Raw genomic sequence first — 21,657 nt, forward strand, 5'->3', positions numbered from 1 at the left:
ATCACTACCACCACCACTGTCATCACTACCACCACCACTGTCATCACTACCACCACCACTGTCATCACTACCACCACCACCACTGTCATCACTACCACCACCACTGTCATCACTACCACCACCACTGTCATCATCACCACCAGCAGCACTGTCATCACTATCACCACCACTGTCATCACTACCACCACCACTGTCATCACTACCACCACCACCACTGTCATCACTACCACCACCACTGTCATCACTACCACCACCACTGTCATCATCACCACCAGCAGCACTGTCATCACTATCACCACCACTGTCATCACTACCACCACCACCACTGTCATCACTACCACCACCACTGTCATCACTACCACCACCACTGTCATCACTACCACCACCACCACTGTCATCACTACCACCACCACCACTGTCATCACTACCACCAGCACTATCATCATCACCACCACCACCACTGTCATCACCACCACCAGCACTGTCATCACCACCACCACTATCATCACTACCACCACCACCACTATCATCACTACCACCACCAGCACTATCATCACTACCACCACCAGCACTGTCATCACTACCACCACCAGCACTGTCATCACCACCACCACCACTGTCATCACCACCACCACCACTGTCACCACCACCACTATCATCACTACCACCACCAGCACTGTCATCACTACCACCACCACTGTCATCACTACCACCACCACTGTCATCACTACCACCACCACTGTCATCACTACCACCACCACTATCATCACTACCACCACCACTGTCATCACTACCACCACCACTGTCATCACTACCACCACCACTGTCATCACCACCACCACCACTGTCACCACCACCACTGTCATCACTACCACCACCAGCAATGTCATCACTACCACCACCACTGTCATCACTACCACCACCAGCAATGTCATCACTACCACCACCACTGTCATCACTACCACCACCACTGTCATCACTACCACCACCACTGTCATCACTACCACCACCACTGTCATCACTACCACCACCAGCACTGTCATCACTACCACCACCAGCACTGTCATCACTACCACCACCACCACCACCACTATCATCACTACCACCACCACTGTCATCACCACCACCACCACTGTCATCACTACCACCACCACTGTCATCACTACCACCACCACTGTCATCACTACCACCACCACTGTCATCACTACCACCACCACTGTCATCACTACCACCACCACCACTGTCATCACTACCACCACCACCAATTTCATCACTACCACCACCACTGTCATCACTACCACCACCACCACTGTCATCACTACCACCACCACCACTATCATCACTACCACCACCACTGTCATCACCACCACCACCACTGTCACCACCACTATCATCACTACCACCACCACCACTGTCATCACTACCACCACCACTGTCATCACTACCACCACCACCACTGTCATCACTACCACCACCACTGTCATCACTACCACCACCACTGTCATCACTACCACCACCAGCACTGTCATCACTACCACCACCACCACTATCATCACTACCACCACCACTGTCATCACCACCACCACCACCACTGTCACCACCACTATCATCACTACCACCACCAGCACTGTCATCACTACCACCACCACTGTCACCACTACCACCACCACTGTCACCACCACCACTATCATCACTACCACCACCACCACTGTCATCACTACCACCACCACTGTCATCACTACCACCACCACCACCACCACCACTGTCATCACTACCACCACCACTGTCATCACTACCACCACCACCACTGTCATCACTACCACCACCACTGTCATCACCACCACCACCACTGTCACCACCACCACTATCATCACTACCACCACCACCACTGTCATCACTACCACCACCACTGTCATCACTACCACCACCACCACCACTGTCATCACTACCACACACCACTGTCATCACTACCACCACCACTGTCATCACTACCACCACCACCACTGTCATCACTACCACCACCACTGTCATCACTACCACCACCACTGTCATCACTACCACCACCACCACTGTCATCACTACCACCACCACCACTGTCATCACTACCACCACCACCACTGTCATCACTACCACCACCACTATCATCACTACCACCACCACTGTCATCACTACCACCACCACCACTGTCATCACTACCACCACCACTGTCATCACTACCACCACCACTGTCATCACTACCACCACCAGCACTGTCATCACTACCACCACCACCACTGTCACCACTACCACCACCACTGTCACCACTACCACCACCACTGTCATCACTACCACCACCACTGTCATCACCACCACCACCACTGTCATCACTACCACCACCACTGTCATCACTACCACCACCAGCACTGTCACCACCACCACTATCATCACTACCACCACCACTGTCATCACTACCACCACCACCACTGTCATCACCACCACCACCACTGTCATCACTACCACCACCACTGTCATCACTACCACCACCACTGTCATCACCACCACCACCACTGTCATCACTACCACCACCACCACTGTCATCACTACCACCACCACCACTGTCATCACTACCACCACCACCACTGTCATCACTACCACCACCACTGTCATCACTACCACCACCACTGTCATCACTACCACCACCACTGTCATCACTACCACCACCACTGTCATCACTACCACCACCACTGTCATCACTACCACCACCACTGTCATCACTACCACCACCACTGTCATCACTACCACCACCACTGTCATCACTACCACCACCACTGTCATCACTACCACCACCACTGTCATCACCACCACCACCACTATCATCACTACCACCACCACTATCATCACTACCACCACCACTATCATCACTACCACCACCACTGTCATCACTACCACCACCACTGTCATCACTACCACCACCACCACTGTCATCACTACCACCACCACTGTCATCACTACCACCACCACCACTGTCATCACTACCACCACCACCACTGTCATCACTACCACCACCACCACTATCATCACTACCACCACCACTGTCATCACTACCACCACCACCACTGTCATCACTACCACCACCACTGTCATCACTACCACCACCACTGTCATCACTACCACCACCACTGTCATCACTACCACCACCACTGTCATCACTACCACCACCACTATCATCACTACCACCACCACTATCATCACTACCACCACCACCACTGTCATCACTACCACCACCACCACTGTCATCACCACCACCACCACTGTCATCACTACCACCACCACCACTGTCATCACTACCACCACCAGAACTGTCATCACTACCACCACCACTGTCATCACTACTACCACCACCACTGTCATCACTACCACCACCACCACTGTCATCACTACCACCACCAGCACTGTCATCACTACCACCACCACCACTGTCATCACTACCACCACCACCACTGTCATCACTACCACCACCACTCTCATCACTACCACCACCACTGTCATCACTACCACCACCACCACTGTCATCACTACCACCACCACTCTCATCACTACCACCACCACTGTCATCACTACCACCACCACCACTGTCATCACTACCACCACCACCACTGTCATCACTACCACCACCACTGTCATCACTACCACCAGCATAATCACTCATCACTACCACCAGCACAATCACTATGATCACTGTCATCACTACCACCACCACTCTCATCACTACCACCACCACTGTCATCACTACCACCACCACCACTGTCATCACTACCACCACCACTGTCATCACTACCACCACCACTCTCATCACCACCACCACCACTGTCATCACTACCACCACCACCACTGTCATCACTACCACCACCACTGTCATCACTACCACCACCACCACTGTCATCACTACCACCACCAGCACTGTCATCACTACCACCACCACTGTCATCACTACCACCACCACCACTGTCATCACTACCACCACCAGCACTGTCATCACTACCACCACCACCACTGTCATCACTACCACCACCAGCACTGTCATCACTACCACCACCACTGTCATCACTACCACCACCACTGTCATCACTACCACCACCAGAACTGTCATCACTACCACCAGCACAATCACTATGATCACTGTCAACACGACTATCACTATCAGCACTACCAACACTACCAGCACTGTCATTACTATTATCAGCATTGTCGTCACTACCACCAGCACCATCACTATCAGCACTATCAACAAGACCACACCTATCATCACTACCAGCACCATCATCATCGTCACTACCACCGGCATATCTGTCGTCACTAAGACCACCACCAACAACATCATAATCACCAGCAGCACCACAACAATGACCACTACTCCCACCATGATGGTGATACTGGTCATGGTGATGGGAACTCTTCATGATGATGATTTGTTTTTGTCTCGGAGCATGTTACAGGCGATAAGCCCCGTACATCTCATCTCTCATCTCAACACATTTCAAAGGGCACTCCCCCTCCACCCCAGTGGCAGCTGTCCCTGTGTGGTACACGATGACTCGGCATTAGTCTGCCAGTCGGCGAGGATGATTGCTGCTGGGCGTAACGCCAATTGAGCACCATTGGAACCTCATTTGCCAGTAACAAAATATGATAATTGTTTTTTTACCCTTTTATCTGGCAACAAAACTGACACCTTTTTTACAAGGAGTCATGTTTGCATTGACTCATACTCTGATGGTGCATTGTCTTTGAGTTGTGCGCCTTTTGGCGTCATCTGGTCCAACACCATGTGAGACTAGGCTCTGATAAAAGCTGTCTCGGGTGTGGACCAATCAATTTCAAGGACAGTGCATACATTATCAGAATTGTGTTTTTTGTTTGCATTCCATGTGTAGGTATTGTTGTCAATGCAAACATGACTCCTTGTAAAAAAGGTGTCAGTTTTGTTGCCAGATAAAAGGGTAAAAAAACAATTATCCAATTGAGCATTTAGAAGGACATTTTTTGTTTATTCGTAAAATTTGTGCCATGATGCCAGCACACAATGAATGACATCAAAGGATATTTCATGTCCACTGTGAAGCAGACGGTGCAGAATATTTTAATTGTTAATATGTCGGTATTAATCAGGGCGGCCTGTGGGATTCTAATCGTGAGCCTCTGCAACAGGTGGCGAACGCACTACCGTTGGGCAGTGTCTCCGCCCTGATGACGATGACGAAGATGATGATGATGATTATTACGATTATGATGACTGCACTGTGATTGTGCTGACTCTTAATGATGTCGTTGATGGCAGTTATGAATGAATGTTGACGACTGCGGTGTATTGTTGACAACAGGGATACTGATTTGTGTGGCGATCGCAATAGCCGTGATAATGCCGATGACGGCAGCGATGCTACCAATTGCTGATGGTGTCCTTGATGACAGTGATGTTGCTCTCACACTACCTGTCAGTTGACGAGTCAACCTCGAACCCAATGTAAAAAACAAGTGTCACAATGTGGTCACGATGCACTTTTCGGCAATTCCCCTTTTTTTGCTCTGGTTTCTGTCGCGTGCGCCGCGTGCGTTGGCCCGCATGTTGTGTTTAGCGTGTTTCACACGGCTTGTACAAACCGTGCAGAGTCGATTCTTTGCCTGTGCGATTTGCCCACCCGCGCGTCGCGCGAGGATTTTTATCTCGCTTCATCGGCGAAAGTTTTGGCTGACGATTTAGCTGGCGATGCCCCGGCTCACTCTTCTCTCCTTTCCCCACCCCTCGCCACGTCCGTCCCCGTCTCCTCCGCCACGGCAGCTTCGGTGTGGTGGGCTCGGCGCCTTCGTTCGGGAACCTCGCCAACCAGGCCAACCTCCCGAGCTTCGGCTCGGTGGGCGCCGTATCGGGTGGCACCACCACCTTCGGTTCGGCCCCGACTGGATTTGGGGCCCCGGCCCAGGGGTTTGGCGCCCCCGCCCAGGGCTTCGGCGCCCAGCCCACCACGTTCGGTGGATTCGGTGGCGGTGGTGGTGGTGGTGGCACCGGTGAGAAGCCGTTCGCATGGACACATGTATAAGACATAAAAAGACTGTTTGGGGCGAGTGTTGTTAGCGGGCACCTATAAAGGCCGGCACGGTCCACGAGGGGGTGTGTGTCCAGCACCACGCTCGGCCACCTTTGTCTCCCTAGAGTGGCGATTTTTACAAACCACACCAGGTACTCATTTGAGGCCGAGTCAACCTAAGGGAGCCGCAGGAATAGCTCAGATAATTAATCGTCACTGGTGTTGGCCGTGAACGGGACTCAAACTCGGGTCGCCGGGTTCGTAGCTTTGCACGAACCACTACACACATGTACGCATACGTACACACACAGACATATAGAAGCTGTCGGTGATAATGGGGCAGCCCTGCAAAATCTCACGTCACTGCTGACGGAGAGACCTCCACTAGAACGAGCTCTTGGAGAGCCCCTCTGGGTGGTATATTGGTCTGCTCTTCCACGCTGGCCACAGGTCTTGGAGGAGCTGGGAGTGGCTTGGCACACGTGATATGACCTCTCTGTTTGTGGTGCATGGCGGTTGTGTCGTGTTGCATTGTAACAACTTTAGGATTTTGTTTTGGCAGGCTTTGGCAGCGCTGGATTTGGATCTCAGTCCACGTAAGTGTTCACACTCAACGTATCATTGAACAAGAAGGTGGCTTCGGATAATCAATCAATCAAACTTTATTATTAATGGAGTGCCCTTGGCAATAACATCGTCACAGAGCGCTTCACTTGTAAACATTGCATTACATCATTACAATTTTAGATACACGAAATAGTGAAAAGCATATAAAAAGAGTTTATAAATTACATATTTAGCCACAGGTTAAAAACCTAAACACCTTCCTTATCGGATAGTGTTCACGGTACACTCCACGTGATCAAAACACCCTACAACGCTGCACCATGAAAAACCCTACACGCTGCACCATGAACACGCCGCACCATGATGATCAAATAACCCTTGTGACCCGCACGGCTTGGGGGGAGGCCATAATCCAACAGTGGACATTGTTTCCAACATCGTGGCATGGTTTCTATGCGCGGTATTGATGAGCAGCAGTAGCAAACACCATCTGCAGGAAAACTTAAAGCGTGCGAGTAAGTTTTCCGTGTAACGCGTTTTCCGTGTAACGCGTTTTCCGTGTAACGCGTTTTCCGTGTAACGCGTTTTCCGTGTAACGCGTTTTCCGTGTAACGCGTGTGGTTGCCTCTGTGTTTGTGCCGTTGCAGTCCCTCTGGATCTGCGTTCTCCGGATGGAGAAGCTGAAAATCGCCGTTTGCGAATTTAATCGGTGGCTTGTTAGTCCGAGTTCTGTTTATGTTTTTGTATGATTCGTTCTGAACCAGTTGGCAATAAAAAAAAATATGCACAGGTGGTCGCCAGAGTCGGAAACTGACTTTATTGACGATGTCTGTATCATAATCGCTTAGCTGACTTGACCGATGTCTTGAGTGGTAATATGGAGTTGGGTAATGGTCAAGAAGGGCATGGGTAAGGTACGAGGTGTGGTAACAGTCGATACATAGTGGGAGGGACACGGGACTGCAGCTGCGGCGCTGTCGCATCTGACGATGAAGGGGCAGCAGATCACCTGCCTCTTCATCTGACGATGAAGCTGGAGCCACAGCAGTGTAGACCTTCTGGCTTTGATTGCAGAGCATCGAAACAATCCCTCCAAAGACAGCTGGACAAAATTGTTCTTCTTCTGCTGGTAAAGCCCCTTGGAGCAGTGAATGCCACGGGTCAATGTCCTGTTAACTCTACAGCTGCGTTCTCTGTTTGTATCATCCTCTCTGAAAATGGCCATTGCTATTTCCCAATGAATAAAAGGCTCTGACAATGTTTTTATTTAGTTAATGGTTGTGGTGGTTATATCGTTTCATCGGCCTCTTCCTCGACTCGTCCCAGCTGCAAGAGACCCTCATTTGACAGATCCTCACCCCATTGGCATCAAGCAACTCCACGACGTCCGACTCCTCCACATTGTCGAGTCCAGCTTGGATTTAAAATGTTTGTTAGTTGTCTGCTGGTCACTATTTCGTATCGGAATCGCTTCCAGTGCTGTTGCTGCTGGCGGCAATAAAAGTTGTTTAAAAGTAAAAAGTCTGTCCGCCCCGTGGAGAAAAATTTCTCCCCGCAGTGCAATAACCACTGCGCCATCACTCCTAACGGAACACAACAACATCCGCCATCCACCATGAAGTGGCGCTGACCTCACGACGGCGCTTGTGGCAGGCGAGGTGCACTTTGAGGCCACGTGAAGTGTTGAAGGCTCCCTGGCAGGAGGTCACGGAACAGACCCAGGTGCCATGGGTTGACTGAGATGACTGGCAGATTGCACCAGCTGTGCATCCCACGGTGACTACTTGCTTCTATTTTATCAACCTTGCACTTTGCTCGTTGTGAGCGTCGCTCCTAGGCCCTCGGTTGTTGCTGGATAGCGACTGCCTCCAACTGCCGAGTACCATTCTTCACGAACTTCCTCCATTGAGGCCGATCTAAACACCGCTGGTGCCAGTCATCGGCAAGTCCGTTCAACTTCGCATCCTGTGCCACATCAGTCCATCTCTTTTCTAGACCGTTTAGAACCATATATCCGGCCAAACAGAAGCTGCTTGGGCATGTGGTGGCTGGTCAAGCAGGCGACATGACCCAACCAACGCAGCCTTGCCTGCTGGAGGAGCTCACTGTTGGGACTGTGTCCAGAACTTTCAAGGATCTGTGAGCTCCTTACACAATCCAGTCTGGTTAAACCCCGGATGGATCGTAGGAAGGCCAGCCTGAATGTTTCAAACCGGCACAGATGTTCCATTAGAGGGGTCCATATTTTTCAAGCTGGACAAGCTGGCTCCGTTAAAACCACGAACCACGAGGCAGCCTTCCCACAACGCTCGCTGGCTCTCAAGAGACGCCATCCTTGCTAAGTGAATCAGCAGGCACCTTGAGAGGATCGTGTCCCGCAGTGGTCTTCCTGCTGATCGAGTTGCCTACAGAGCTGCCTGCAGGAAAACTAGCGAACTTGCCTCACGTTACTCCTACATTGCAGAACGCATCAAAACAGCTACAGGAAAACCACACATCCCTGGAAAACCCTCAAAGATCTACATCCTGGTAGCAACATGGTCCCTCACCTTAGCGATCCCCTGGCCTCACTGAAACTTGCCACCTCTTTCAAAACTTACTTCAACAAGCTGACCACCATTGCAAACTCCTGCACGTCTTCCCTCACATCGCACCATCGTACCCCGCTTCCGTTTTCTGAAATTGAAAGCACTCAACGAGACACCATTCTAACCACGTTCAAGCCGGTGTTTTTAAAAGACGTTTTCTATTTGATTCAATCACTTCACATGAAGTCATCTCCACCCGATGTCCTCCCAGGTTCTTTGTTCAAACAATGTGCTCCGGAACTTGCCATCATGATCAGGAACATCGCAAATGCCTCATTCTCTATGGTGGTTCAACCTCAAATCTGGCCTGGTTTCCCCCCTGTTAAAGAAACCAAGTCTCGACCCGGATGACCCATCTAGCTATCGTACCATCACTAATCTCTCGAACCTCTCTAAACTCCTCAAAGACTCGCCCTCGCCCAGCTAAAACCCCAAATCACCTCCTCCCCAAACTACTGCTCCTTCCAGGCAGCTTACCGTCAACTACTCCACAGAAACAGCACTCACCAGAGTGCTCGATGACATTTTAATGATTATTGACTCCCGCTCCAGACTCCGGCTCCATTGTTGCTCTTGTAAGTCTGGACATTTCATCAGCCTTTGACACCGTCAACCACTCGCTCCTTACTTCCTTCCTGAAATCCGACTTCGGTATATGTGGCTCAGCACTCGAGTGGATACTGTTGTACCTTTCTGATCATCAATCCTCAGTCAGGGTGGGCTCGTCCACATCTCCTGAGACAAAAGCATTATGTGGCGTCCCCCAGGGCTCCGTTCTCGGTCCCCTGCTGTTCACAGCCTACACTTTCCCGATCGGCCGCCTCATCCCAAGCTTCGGTTTTAAGCACCACTCATATGCGGACGACACTATTCTGTTCACCGCTATCAATTCTACCAATGCGTCTGGATTTGAGAGGCTCTCGGAATGCACCACTGCCCTGCAACAATGGTTCTCCGCACACAACCATGCCCTTCATCCGTCAAAGTCAGTGGCCATCATATTAGGTACCAGGCAACGTACTCTTAGTTCTTTCGGTAAAGTCACGTAGGTAAAAAATGAAATAAAAATAAAAATAAAACAATAAAAATCACGACATTTCGGAGGCAACACAAGTCTCCATCATCAGGTGGCGGAGACTTGTGTTGCCTCCGAAACGTGATTTTTATTGTTTTATTTGTATTAATTTTTATTTAATTTTTTACCTACGTGACTTTACCGAAAGAACTAAGAGTATGAATGCTTGCAGTCACGAAAGCTTCAAATCTAGAACCAGGCAACGTCTCAACTCATCCGCACTCCCAACACACTGACACATCTTTGGTCACAGCATCAGGTTCACCGATCACTTCAGCTACCTCGGTGTCATCCTAGATTCAACTTTATCCTTCGACCGTCAAACCAACCATATCATCAGTTCATGTAACTTTCACCTGAAGGCTCTGAGACACCTACATCCTCTCATCTCCACTGAAACTGCCAACATATTGGTACGTTGCATAGTTGAGTCTTGCCTCGACTATTGCATCTCCGTCCTAGTCCGGTCCTCCTCTGGAAACCTAAAAAAACTTCAAAGACTACAAAGCAACCTGGCACGCATCGTCATTGGCCGCACTCATCCCCGTCTCGACTCACTTGCCTGTCTCCGTGCCCTCCACTGGCTACCCATTGCCAGCAGGGTCACATACAAGATCGCCTGCCTCTGCCACCACGCCTTCACATCTGCCTGCCCCCCGTACCTCTCTTCATCATTGACGACTTGCAGCACAGCCCACCGCAGATGCCTTCACAGTGCGACTCACGACCTCCTCTTGATACCAAGATCCAGGATGGTCACGTCAATGTGCCGCTTCTCGGTGGCTGCCCCAACAGTCTGGAACGCAATCATCCCTCTGCACATTCGCAGCATCACCTCAATCGTCTCCTTCAAGAGACACTTAAAAACTCACCTCTACAACCACACTTTCAAGCAACTCTGAGCTTGGCTCCGCGCCTCTGAGTTACGTCCGCAAATTTGCTCGCGTTATAAATTGCATTATTATTATTATTAAGGCCCACTGGGCTATATAGCTCTTACTCTTTGGGTCTTTCGGTAAAGTCACGTAGATAGAAAAATAAAATAAAAATGACGACGTTTCGATCGCAACACAAGCAATCGTCTATTTTTCTATCTACGTGACTTTACCGAAAGACCAAAAGAGTATGAATTCCTGCAGTCACAAAGCCTTAAATCAAGATTTATACTGTATAGCTCTTTTAAAGAAGTGATCTGGCCACAAATGATAGCTCAACGAAGTGGCTTATCATCTGGACCAAACACTATAAACGCATAAATAAATCTTGACTTAAAGCTTTTGTGACTGCAGGAATTCATATTCTTTGGGTCTTTCTGTAAAGTCACGTAGATAGGTTCAAAGAAAATAACAAAAAACTACGACGTTTCGATCGCAACTCAAGCGATCATCATCCTCCTAAATTACGATCGTCATCCTCCTGATGACGATCGCTTGAGTTGTGATCGAAACGTCGTAGTTTTTTGTTATTTTCTTTGAACCTATCTACGTGACTTTACCGAAAGACCCAAATAAAACTGTAAACGCACGTCTCTAAATGTGGAGTGAAAAACCGGAGCACTCGGAGAAACATCCACGCGACCACGGGGAGAGAGACGCAAACTCCAAATATACAGCAGCAGGCGTCAGGGTCGGGATTGAACCCACGAACTCCTGTAAACCAAGCGAGGTAGCTACCATCTCGCTACTCCACCACTGATCACCCCAAAATCAGCAAGCTCTTCAACCACCTCTGGTATGTTTCATCTAATTATTTGTAATTAGTAAAAATGAATGTCAACTTACGATCATAATTTTTTGTACACTTCATGACATTTAGTCACATTCCCCCTCCCCCCACCCAGAAATGTCGGCCAGGAACGCAACCCCTGAGTTTAACATGTATACGGCAAATTAGAGTTCGCTTTAAGTAATTTCCATGGTGGCTAGATGTTAACTCCCTCGCCTGGTATACAGAAGGTAGTGGATTCGATCCCGACCCTGACGCCTGCTGCTGTATATTCAGAGTCTTGCATGTCTCTCTCCCCGTGGCCGCGTGGATTTTTTTCCGGGCCCTCTGATTTTTCCCCTCCACATTTAGAATCGACATCATGCGTTCAGAGTATTCGGCTGCTGTTATTTCCACACGAGAAGTCCACTTCGTTGAGCTATCATTTCTGGCCAGGTCGCTTCAGAAAAAAAGAAGCTACATAACTCAGCGTGGCCTTACTATGGTAAAATATTGTGGCCGTAACGTGGTGAGAATTTTATTTTATTATGTTTTGTAATTATTTTATTATTTCCCTTCTACGTGGCTTTACCGAAAGAACCAAGAAGATGGTAAAATATTTTAAAACACAGTTTTTAGTAGTTTATTTTCTATAGGAACGCATCCCTTGACGTATAGCGGGGTTGTCCCAATAGTTGATACCCCCCACGTGACTTGGCCTTTACATATCGCACCGCGCATAGGCGACGCGTCCCCCCACCCCCTCCCCCCGTAAGGCTCCCCGCGAATCGGCGAACGCGGTGGGGCCACGCGGCGCGCGCCACCCAATGGGCGAGCGGCAGGCACGGCCTTCGCGGCGCCCATGCGCGCTGGGAAATGCAAGAGAGGCCGGCGGTGGTTGCGGCTCTAGGCGAGCCGAGGAGCGGACGACGCTGCAGGCCTCCTCCACCGCTTCGGCCCCCTCCCCGCTGCCTCTACCCCGAGGTTCTTCCAGAGCAGCAGCAGCAGCGCCCGCGGCGATGAGCAACGGCGCCGAGGCACGCAGGTAACGCTGGCCGCTTCTCCCGCGGCTGCTCTCGTCGGGGTTCGCGTGGCGTCGCGGCTGTGGCCTAGTCGTTGTTGACGAAGCCTCGGCTTCGCCTGGATCGCTGGCCCGGGGCAGGCGCGCGGGGAGCGGGGAGGGGAACGCGGCTCGAACCGGCGCCGCGGTCTCTCCACCTCGCATTGTCATCTTCTCCTCGGCCGGTCACCGCCACCGCGGGGTAAAAGAATACATTTTAATAAACCTCGTAATTGTTTTATCGCTGTTGATTTTTGTTGTTTTAACTTTTCATAAGCGAGGTTGCGGGTAGAGCGAGCGAGCGTGAGAGACGCTTTTGAATGAACGGCGCCTCGCTCGGCTCCGCCCCGAGTGGTGGAAATTGGACGTTACCATGGCGGGAGCCGGCTTGCAACCATCGCCGCCGAGCGCTGACACGAACGGGCAATGGGGAGAAGGGGGTAACGAGGCTCGGTGACGCGAACGACTGCTGCGTTGTCTGAATGAGTTGTCTTTCCGACAGCCCTGTTCATCACCTGAGGACGGCTGCTTGCGTTGTGGCCGAAACGTCGTGAGAATTATTTTATTATGTTTTATTTTTTAATTATTTTATTACTTCCCTTCTACGTGACTTTACCGAAAGAACCAAGAAGATGAATCCCTGCAGTCACGAAAGCTTTAAATCGAGACTGCTGCGTGGTTTGGTTTGTTGCACCACACAACCTCTGATTAGCTACATTCATCGCAAACGAAGCTCAACTTACAGTACAGTACAAAGTTTAACACGTAGACGGCTTATTCTGGGGTTAGATCGCGTAAATATAAAAGTGTGTCGTTAAACCCGCCACCACCCGACACAGCAAATCAATTAGGAAGGGGGTTGTCACGGAAACAGAACGTGCCAATTCGTTACTAGTTTAGCACGCCGGCGTGTTAGAGAGTAATCCCACAACATTGACAATTCGAGTACGACGTTTCGCTGGTAATAACAGCTACCTTCATCAGGCGATATCCAGAATTGTGGAGGATTCCTCCAGTTTCGGTCTTAAATAGAGAGGCTTTCAGTTCATCAATATACAGTGGGATACTATTTTAAAGTTTGTTATCCACCTCCCGCATCTCCGACCAGCATGGTTGACAGCAGCTATATACACATTAAGTCAAGTCAGTCTAAGAGTTGCTAAATTAATGAGATTACAAAGTAATGAACTGTTTAATTGCATGCCTATGCAGGTCACCATACAGTGACTTAATGTGTATGTAGCTGCTGCCAGCCGCTCTGGTCGTAGGTGGATAACAATCTCACTTTAAAAAACAAGCATTCCATTGTATGTTGTTTAACTGTAAGCGGCCAATCATAGTTACAGCATATCCTCGGCATGCTGGAAGATCAACATAATGTACGCACATTATGTTGATTAACTGTGAATAATCAACTATTAACAGGTACGGAATATTCTCAGATGAACATGATTCATTGTAATTTTTACGACGACATTAACCCCCCCCCCCCTCCTCTGGTCTTCGCACCTGACAGGCCAACATTGGCGAACATCATCACATTTACCCCCTGTATTTAAGTCCCAAACAGGAGGAATTCGCCACAATTCTGTCTGTCTGCCTGATGATGCTGGTTGTTGCAATTGCCAGCGAAACGTCGTTACTTGAATTGTAAATGTTGTGGATTTACTCTCCAATGGGCTGTCGGGTGGTGGTGGGTTTAACGGCACATATTTACGTGATCTAACCCCAAAATTATTTATTATGGAAACTGTAACAAAGACCTTCCTTTAGGCAGATGGCTAAATAAAAGTATATCTACAGCCCTGATTGTGTTCAGTGCTGTTCAAATGCAGTGTATTCCAGACACTCTTGAATGGAACTTGCTAAAAATCTCACAGGACCCTCGTGAAAGAGTCATTATGTTTGCCGAGGCTTTTGGCTAAACGAATTAGATAATTGTACACGTAACTGCATCGTGCTCTATTGAATAAATATAAATCGACATAAATGGCTCCTGCCGTAGGAATGTGAAGTCCACGCCACAGAGGCAGGACCGCCAACAATTATGAACGCTGGAAGCTGAACCCGTTTTTAACGGTAAATATATTGGTCCGGTAGTATTTGTAAAAATGTTTTGGACTGTGGTATGTCTTTGCTGAGGTGTATTAAAATTGTGTTTTAAGAAGTGCCCAGTGTAATGTAGTTTTTGTTTTTAAACCATCAATTATTAGTTTCCACAACTCTAACAGTAGGCTGAATCCGTTAATATACTGTATAGTAATTGTGTAGTGCGTGAGACACGCGTCACGCGCTGGGTCGGTATGCGCGCACGTGGCAGACAGTGAGGGCAAACGAGGACACATGGCGCTGATTGGCTAGCCGTTGTTGTTGTACATATTAAGGTGGCGTGATAGTTAAGGGGGCCGCAGGTGGCCGGGGGTAATTGAGGACGCAGGGCGTTGATTGGACGAGAGGGGCTGTTGTCTGAGATTGGCGCCGGCATGTCTGGAATAACAACGCCACGTGGCGCTGGGGGCGAGTGGTGTCGCGGGGGATGACCTAATTAATTCGGGGATAAAGGGTGAGATGGTGGAGTGAAACGGGAGTTGGTGCCTGGGACGAGAGACAACGGATGGAGAGACGGAGCAGCGGATAGAGTGAGTACAGCATAGGGTAGCAGCGGATAGAGTGAGTACAGCATAGGGTAGCAGCGGATAGAGTGAGTACAGTGTAGGGTAGCAGCGGAGTAACGGAAGCATCAGTGGAGAGTGAGACGACGGAGAGTGAGACGACGGAGAGTGAGACGGAGTGAGACGACGGAGAGTTACAACGGAGTGGGACGACGGAGTTGATAAAGAGCAGCCGAGCTGGAGAGAGAGCGGAGAGGAGAGTCGACGGAGGAGCAGAGGGGAGCGAGCGAGGTCAGCGGAGCGCAGCGAGTGAGCGGAGGGACATTGAGTGATGTTGACGGAGAGTTGTGGGTTGGAGTGTACGGAGGAACATTGAGCGGTGTTGACGGGAGAAATGTGGAACTATATAATTGAATAAAAGAACAGAGGAAAGACAAGAAGCTGTCGTGTCGGTCCGAGCACTACAATTGTATTATTTTGTTTAGTGGTTAGTAAAGAGGTCAGCTTAAGTTTTCAGGCTGGTGTTGGAGGCAGAAGTAATGCTTATTCTTCTCCGTTTATCATTTATGACACATGAAGAAATGCCATTGCCCAAAACGTCACCTATTGTAATACTCTTAACATTTAATGTAACAGTGTTATTGCTTAATGTGTTGAGTTTTGTTATTTGTGCAGTATCATCAAATAAGTTGTCTTCGTACACTCTGGCTGAGAGAACTTGATGTATTAATGTGATGTGATAGTAGGGGGGGCCACGGTGGCCTGGTATACAGGGGGTCGTGGGCTCGATCCCGACCCTGACGCCTGCTGTATATTTGGAGTTTGCATCTTCTCTCTCCCTGTGGTTGCTTGAATTTTTCTCCGGCTCCTCCGGCTTTTCTCTCCACATTCATAAACATGCGTTTAGAGTATTGGGCTGCTATACATTTCTACGTGATAAGCCACTTCGTTGGGCTAAGTCGTTCTTCCCTTTGAAAGGTCGGTGACCCCTGATCCAGATGGTGGCGATGGCACTGTTTGAGGGGGACCTTGGGGGCTGGATATTGAATGCGCAAAAGGTCATCGTGAAATGTAGCTAAAGTAAGCCATAAACTACTGTAGGGATTTTATGAATTGGATTGTCAATTATAAATACATTCACCCTTCCTATGAACGGCAAATTTGTGATTCAATCTGTGAAATTAAATCTCGGACGGTGGACATAATGAATGTAATGCAGCCAACACATTCCATATAACTGAGGCACTGTATCAATGATATTTGGTCAGGTTATTTTGGTTTCACGATTGTGTGATCGAGAGGGGGGAAGGAAATTATATTTGTGGGGGGTGAGATGATTAGGAGAGCGGAGGGATGTTTTTAAGATGGAGGAAAGGATATGGTGGAAGGAAACGGCCAGCAGTGACAAACATGGCTCGTGTTGACAATGTGTTTAGAGATAAAAAGCACATCACATAGAATAACAAAATTCAGAACCTTCTTAATGATGGCAGCTATACCAAAATCAATACAGATCCTACCAACCGCCTGGTTACGAAAACCAACAATATCATCACTGATTCGACATCTTTAATCGAACCAACCAAGCGGCTTTCCTTAAAACCTTCTGCTTCTAGACCACCCAGGTGTTATGGCTTACCAAAAATCCATAGAGAAGGTACACCATTCTGTCCTATCGTCTCCACCATTGACTCACCCACCTAGAAACTGGCTCGATTTCTGTCTGAGACCTTACAACCATTGACTGCTAAGACCACCTCAGCTGTACTTAACTCGGCTCACTTGGTATCTTTCATTAAGGACATCTCACGATCTCCAGGTGATTTGCTTGTCAGTTTCGATGTAGTATCTTTATTTACCAAAGTTCCTGTGCCTGACACCATTACAATCATTGAAGATTTGGTCCAACAAGGACTGAATGTTGATGTACCGGCCCTGGTTAGACACTGCCTCACCAATACCTACTTCACCTGGAATGGAACATTCTACAAACAAGTTGAAAGTACCCGAATGGGTTCTCCCTTATCTCCAGTTGTCGCCAATGTTTTCATGGAAAAATTTGAGACAGATGCCATCCAAGCATCCACCCTACATCCGTTCTTGTGGAAGAGATGCGTAGATGACACATTTGTCATCTGGCCACATGGCCTACCAGCTCTGGACTAATTCTTTAACCACATCAATGCCATACACCCAGCCATCAAATTCACCATGGAGGTGGAAAAGGATGGCAAGTTACCATTCTTGGATGTTTTAACCGAAAAGAGACCAGATGGCTCAATGGGACACTCTGTCTACAGGAAAGCCACCCATTCGGATGCCTACCTAAAACATGACTCCCACCACCACCATCCCAGAAGAATTCCCTTTTCAAAACTCTACACCATAGAGCTCGTTGTATTTCTGACCATCACCACCTCGCCAGTGAACTGGAGCACGTACACCAAGCCCTCAAGATGAATGGATATTCAGACTACACAATCCATAAAGCTGTCACCCCAACCGTTGGGAAAGAACCATCTGAGGACCCAATTAAAACCATCACCTTGCCATACATAGCAGGGGTTACCAAAAATATATTTCCCAAATCATGAGCAAACACAAGATCAAGGTTCGATTAAGAACAGTACACAAAATCCGTGACCTGATCCCATCTGTGAAGGATGTGATCCCTGACATGCACTACACCGGTGTCTACAAACTAAGCTGTGTCACAATAGTTACATTGGGGAAACTAAGCGACATGTCTCGGACCGTGTTCGTGAACATATGGCAGGATCTGAAACACGGTAGGACCAATACCTCGGCCGTGGTTGATCATTGTTTTAACGCTGTGGGCACACACGAAATAGATTTTTCTAAGACGAAGGTACTCTGCAAACCCACTGGTTATCAGCAAAGATTCGTTCATGAAGCCATCCAGATATTTAAACACAGACACAATTTCAACCGAGAAGATGGGTACAAACTGAGCAATCATTGGAAGGACGTTATTAACCAGTTTAAGTCATAACTGTCTGTAATGTTTCCATCCTAATGTCTCACTAACACAGCCACCGTTGCTCGTTTTCTTCGATGTGGCAGTGGCTCTCGTTTTTCTTACATAGGCATGCAATCTCTCAATACAATGGCCACCTCCACAGCTTCATCGTCGTGGAGGTAGCTCAGCTCTCCGATCTTACATTTACACGCAAATTTTATTTCTAGCCCCGCCCACTTCGCTTATGACCCTTGGGCTACACCCATCTCAAGCCTTTAACATCCTGCCTCAGCAGCTCTCCCGCTAAATTTTTTCACCTGATGGTGATTGCTTGTGTTGGGATCGAAACGTGATATTTTTATTATTTTTCTATCTACGTGGCTTTACTGAAAGACCCAAAGAATATGAATTCCTGCAGTCACAAAAGCTTTAAGTCAAGATACATCATCTCTGTACGCATGTAGAAATTCTTTCTCACCATACGTAGTCAACTGTGCTAATCGGAGGTGGAAGTACGGGGGAAGGACAACAGACTGTTAGTGGTTCTGAGTAAACGGGGTGCACATTCCACATTGTCACGGCAGAGATCCTGCTCTTCATACTAAGAACGCGGTTGGCTTCCCACAATGTTTCAAATGTATTGTGACCCCCTTATTGATAACGATGGGTTGAGTTAACACTCATGGAATTTGAACCCTCAAAGTGCTGATTGAGAGTTGAGCACTCCGCGTTGACACCAATCTGGATGGACACTTAAACACGTCTTAGAATCGAGAATTTTAGCCAGTTGCCTCGTGGCACTGCCATGATCACCCTGTATGCATTTGCAAATGACGACACCTACCTCCTCGGCATTTAACATAATAATGGACATTCAGTGGGCCCACCGTGACTCGCAGCCAACAGCTGTCTCACGAAATGTAGTTCTGAATTTGTCTGTTTACGGAAAAGAGGATGCAACTCTAAAACTGATTCTTCATTTACTGAGCAAAACAACAACATTCCATGCTGCTCTTATGCCGCTAAGCCAATTGTAACATCGTTATACCGAGGTTCTTCATATTTTCTTTCTCCACCTATTTCTAGTCTGCGCCTCTTTTCTCATCATTCCAGCACATTCCATCTCACCCTCAGTCTCCCTCTGCCCCTTTCCCCTGTACTCTCATCTCCACAGCCCTTCCAATTGCATCGTATTTGTCTCTTGTCAACATGTGCCCAAACCATCCACATTGCGACATTAGCAACCCCTGTTTAGGCTGTTAATGTCTAAATTCTGCCTTCTTCCGCTTAAATATATTAGCCATTCTCAATCCACCGATTGATGAAGGCCTTCCCAAGTGATGGCGGTCATGGGTATTTTTTGCCCACGTCACCACACAGATCAATGTGGGTTTGTGAAGCGAGCAGGAGTCGGGACCAGTTGTAATATATCACTTGCCACTGATGCTAATACACTAAAGCATGTTTTACTTTACCAGTTAACGCCCACCGAGCTATGTAGCTATTTTACAGTGGCAACCTGGTCACAAATGATAGCTCAACGAAGTGGCTTATCACGTGGAAATGTATCGCAGCCAAATACTCTAAACGCGTGTTTATAAATGTGGAGGGAAAAACCGGAGTACCCATAGAAAAATCCACACGACCAGCGGGGAGAACATGCACAATCCAAATATACAGGCATCAAGGTTTTTAATCGAACCTATGACCTCCTGTATATCAGGCGAGGTAATTAGCACCGTGCCACCGTGGGGCCCTTAGCCATGGCTGGGACTCAAACTCAAGTGGCTGAGCTCACAGCGCAGTGCACTAACAAGTGGACTACTGCTGCACCCCCCCCCCCCCCCTCGGTGTACCTTCGCTCTTAAAACTACTGACCTGCTTGATGTCTGTTCCTCTGCTATTTACGGTCTCAATATCCTTCCTTCTCCCTTTGCTGTGACTAATGATTTAATATTCTAGACGACGACTTTTAATCATCCGCTCTCCAGCTTTCCTGCCATCTCACCAGGCTTGCAGCCCCCCTTCTGAATGATTCCACGCTGGCTTGGTGCTTTGATTTCCATTCCTGGCCCAGGACCGCTAATATGCATGTTTTCCTCTTGTTTGAGTCAGGAGACTTTAGGACAGATTCACAACTTTATGAAACAGCAAAAACTAATCACCTTGGTGATTTACCCATTTGTTGGCAATCGAGACCTACATTGGAATGTTTTTGCCAAATATTGTTGGAAAGCAAACATTTGCCGATTTGCAAAAGGAGCCCTTTCACTTGGGTTAACAATTGATTTATTTTACAGTGTTGGTTTAATGGCCTAGTTTGATCTCCAGTGCATCTTCCATATGTCAGGAGTATATTTCCCAACCTGCTTTGACCATGTTTGTGAAGTATTGTCATAACATTTTCCTCTAATAGTTAGTGCAGCCTGAAAATTGGGCTTCAGTTACCTGTGGCAGCATTGGGGCAGGCTTTGGAGTAAGAAACCTTCCTGAGATAACATCCACCGTGGAGATGGAGCAATGAAATCAGTTTGTTGCTCTCGTGCCAAGTGGACTGCCTCATCGCAGGCTTGTGAGAGATGGCGACGCCTTTTTCGAGGGCCTTCATCCAACTGTGGATTGATTATGGCTGACGGTGCCCGTGATGATGCTGAATGATGTTTGACCACTCTTGGCCTCAGCATGGAGGAAGACGAGGAGGAGGAGCCGGGGATTCTGTCGCTGTTGCCGGACTCGCTGCTGCTGCAGATCCTCTCGCACCTGGAGCCGCAGCACCTGCTGGCTGCCGGGCTTGTGAGCCGGCGCTGGCTCGCCGTGTCGCGAGATGAGTGGCTCTGGGGACGCCTCTTCCATCGCTGCTACGGCGTGCAGCCGCAGCGCGAGAACCTCAAGCCCGGTACAATCGCCGCACAAATGTGAAAACGCCCTCTTGCAGGCGGTGTGGCGGCCCCTTGCACTGATGATGTCTCATCGGCGAAAGTGGCCCCCCCCCACCCTCTTAAAATT

At 48.7% G+C, this 21,657-nt stretch overlaps 2 protein-coding genes across 4 annotated transcripts in view; both read left to right on the forward strand.

The window, feature by feature from the left end:
* NUP214 (nucleoporin 214) overlaps window positions 1-8,093 on the forward strand; it is a 50,857-nt gene extending 42,764 nt beyond the window's left edge. For both annotated transcript variants that reach the window (XM_061571740.1, XM_061571741.1), the window contains exons 31-33: window positions 5,819-6,045; window positions 6,628-6,661; window positions 7,280-8,093. In XM_061571740.1, coding sequence (XP_061427724.1) covers window positions 5,819-6,045; window positions 6,628-6,661; window positions 7,280-7,316 — 298 coding nt within the window. In that variant the 3' untranslated portion in view covers window positions 7,317-8,093. The remainder of the gene's footprint in view (window positions 1-5,818; window positions 6,046-6,627; window positions 6,662-7,279) is intronic.
* Window positions 8,094-12,904: 4,811 nt separating this feature from the next.
* Window positions 12,905-21,657, forward strand: part of LOC133354732 (F-box/WD repeat-containing protein 5-like) — a 53,175-nt gene continuing 44,422 nt past the window's right edge. For both annotated transcript variants that reach the window (XM_061571793.1, XM_061571794.1), the window contains exons 1-2: window positions 12,905-13,044; window positions 21,333-21,547. In XM_061571793.1, the coding sequence (XP_061427777.1) occupies window positions 13,019-13,044; window positions 21,333-21,547 (241 nt within the window). In that variant the 5' untranslated portion in view covers window positions 12,905-13,018. The remainder of the gene's footprint in view (window positions 13,045-21,332; window positions 21,548-21,657) is intronic.

The sequence above is a fragment of the Lethenteron reissneri genome, chromosome 48 (genome assembly GCF_015708825.2).
Source record: "Lethenteron reissneri isolate LAM-NWPU_2019-01 chromosome 48, ASM1570882v1, whole genome shotgun sequence".
Taxonomy (NCBI): domain Eukaryota; kingdom Metazoa; phylum Chordata; class Hyperoartia; order Petromyzontiformes; family Petromyzontidae; genus Lethenteron; species Lethenteron reissneri.